Source organism: Penaeus vannamei, chromosome 37 (genome assembly GCF_042767895.1).
Source record: "Penaeus vannamei isolate JL-2024 chromosome 37, ASM4276789v1, whole genome shotgun sequence".
Taxonomy (NCBI): Eukaryota; Metazoa; Arthropoda; class Malacostraca; order Decapoda; family Penaeidae; genus Penaeus; species Penaeus vannamei.
In genome coordinates, this window is record NC_091585.1 from 2021016 (window position 1) to 2023515 (window position 2500).

General features: G+C 40.8%; 1 protein-coding gene across 1 annotated transcript in view; it reads right to left on the reverse strand.

The window, feature by feature from the left end:
- Window positions 1–2500, reverse strand: part of LOC113812120 (uncharacterized) — a gene marked incomplete in the record, with an annotated part of 315713 nt that overhangs the window by 76193 nt on the left and 237020 nt on the right. Inside the window, 3 exon segments of the mRNA XM_070115209.1 lie at window positions 91–418; window positions 1909–2008; window positions 2268–2500. The exon segment at window positions 2268–2500 is cut by the window's right edge and continues 36 nt beyond it. Of these exon segments, the coding sequence (XP_069971310.1) occupies window positions 91–418; window positions 1909–2008; window positions 2268–2500 (661 nt within the window).

The window sequence follows — 2500 nt, forward strand, 5'->3', positions numbered from 1 at the left end:
GTGTACGAATGTGTGTGTGTCTGTATGTGTGTGTGTGTCTGTGTGTGTCTGTGTATGAATGTGTGTGTGTGTGTGCGTGTGTGTATGTGCGTGAGTGTGTGCGTTTGTGTGTGTGTATGTGTAAACATATAGCTATGGTTGAATAAACTTACTTGTTTTAAGTAAGCAGTAATTTCTTTATAATTGTTTTTCTCTGCATAGTCCAAGGCAGTCGAACCGCCGCTTGACCGATGGGAAGCGTCCAGGCCAGCCTCCTCCACCAGCCACTTCACAGCTTCTAGTTTGCCATAATTTGCTGCGAAATGAAGGGCCGTTTTCCCTGAGTCTGCTTCCGGTTTCAGGTCACACTTGATTTTCTGGAGGTTCTTCAGTAACGCGAGATGCCCCCACATGGCAGCAAACTGGGCAACGCGAATACCTGATTGAACATATCTTGTTAAAGGCAGGAGAAAGAGCTGCATAGATTGTGCCATTACAGGGATAGATTATATTAACTGGTACCTAGCACTTGGTTCCACGGTAATATGTTCCTGAGAAACATCTCTTGCAAGCTGATCTCTGGTCAGTCTGTGAATGCCCTTTCTCTTCGAATGTGGCAATAGAGAAATTGGCATTATCTCACAGCTACCCATTTCTGTCAAAGTAACAACCTTGTGACTACTTTAATCGAAAACCTGATATAGGTTGTGCACAATGAAACCTAGATAATCGCACATTGGACTAAGACTGTTTTGCTTACTGGGCATACTCTGAAGGCAAATCCCCCCCCGCCCCCCCACACAAAAAAGTCTTCTACAACTAGGATTTACATTGGAGGAAACCCGACCCTGGAAAACAATCGGGTTTCCGGTGATTAGCATCAGGTTGGGAATCACAGATTGTTTTATATCCTAGGCCATCCCTTTATGTTAGTAACATACTTCTTTCTCTCTCTGTAAAATATGAGAATGATCTAATGAACCTCAAACTTCATATAGTTAAAGGAGGTATTGCTGAATGAGACGTGAGATTTTGTCAATATTTTTTGTCCTCAACATAATTATCCTACTTTTAGAATTTCTGCTACATAGTATCTCTATGCAGTCCAAGAAAGTCTCATTTTGTAATATATCATAGTTCATCACACTCCAAGACTGACTTGCAGCTATAGTAGCACCTACGAAAATACGGTTGTGTTCAGCGTCGTTTAACATTGATCTCAGTGATAGAGATCGGAGTTAACGCTGGTATGAACAGCATCGACAAAGTGTTCCCACGGTCTGTATGGCTATGGACCCATCACTTATTGTCTTCTAAGCAGTAAAATGGACAGTCAGGAATTTTCATACAGGATTCTGAATTCCGCACAGCCTCAAAAATACCCTTTATCGTTTTTATTCTCTTTGCACTTGCAGACACTAAACAAGCGGACCGATAACTACAATTGCCTTGTTCACTAAGTATTAATTATGTGTACTTGCAATGTATGGTTATCTACTACAATCTTGAGCATTAAAAAGCATTTCTTTCTTTATCTACATACTGAATAACATCAAGTTTCACCAATGCTCATCATACCAGCTCTAAAATGGGAAGATTGTCATACGGTGAAGCTAGTAAAACGAGTTATAGTCCTACACTTTAATTTACTTACATTTTCCTTTCCATAGAAGCGCTTGCAAACATCATAGTGGTATTAGTAGGAATGAAACTCTAAGTACTGTTCTCCTTTTCGTTTCGCCGCTTGAACTCCTAGTACAATACAATTTAAACTGGTGCTTTTATCTGTCAATAATCTAGATGAATGCGCCGTTTCCTGCTTCAGTACATAGTTTTTTTTCCAGATTTATTCTTTTTCCAGAAAACCAAATTCTATTCTATTACTTTAAGAAGGCTAAGATCTGGGAGAACCAGCGGTCTTTTCCTTACCCAATTTTCTTTTGCACACATCTTCAATGTCGACGCCCTCGCGTACCAGGTTTATAAGTTCCTCGAGGTCGCCAGACTCCAGGGCTCTCACTGTGGTCACCTGCAGTTGAAGGGGCCATCATAGAGTGGGAACTGCTTCATGCTTTTAAGTGCAATAACAGCATGAACGACCAGATTACATCGTACTTTTTAATATCGAATCAGATTCGGGTAAAATATTGGATATCACCCACTTTGTTTCACCATTATGTTAAGCATAACGTATTGAATCATAAAGTTCTTGAGGAGAGGAGTAAAAAAAAAGAAGAGTAAAAAAAAGGAGAGAGAAAAAAGGAAATTCTGCAGAACTGGCAACTTACTTCTTCAAGACATGATATTATATTCGCATTTCTTTTCCGTCTGGCCAGTGCCAGGACAGAGGCGACACCTCTGCCGGGAGGAAGAGCAGCATCAAGTTCAACCTCTTCGATTAGCCATCTGACAGCCGGCTCGTGAGAGTACTTGACAGCAAAATGCAGAGCTGAATATCCTTGGCTCGTGACTGAGCGCATGTCATACATCTTATTCTGAAGGATCTTCAGGATTTCAACAT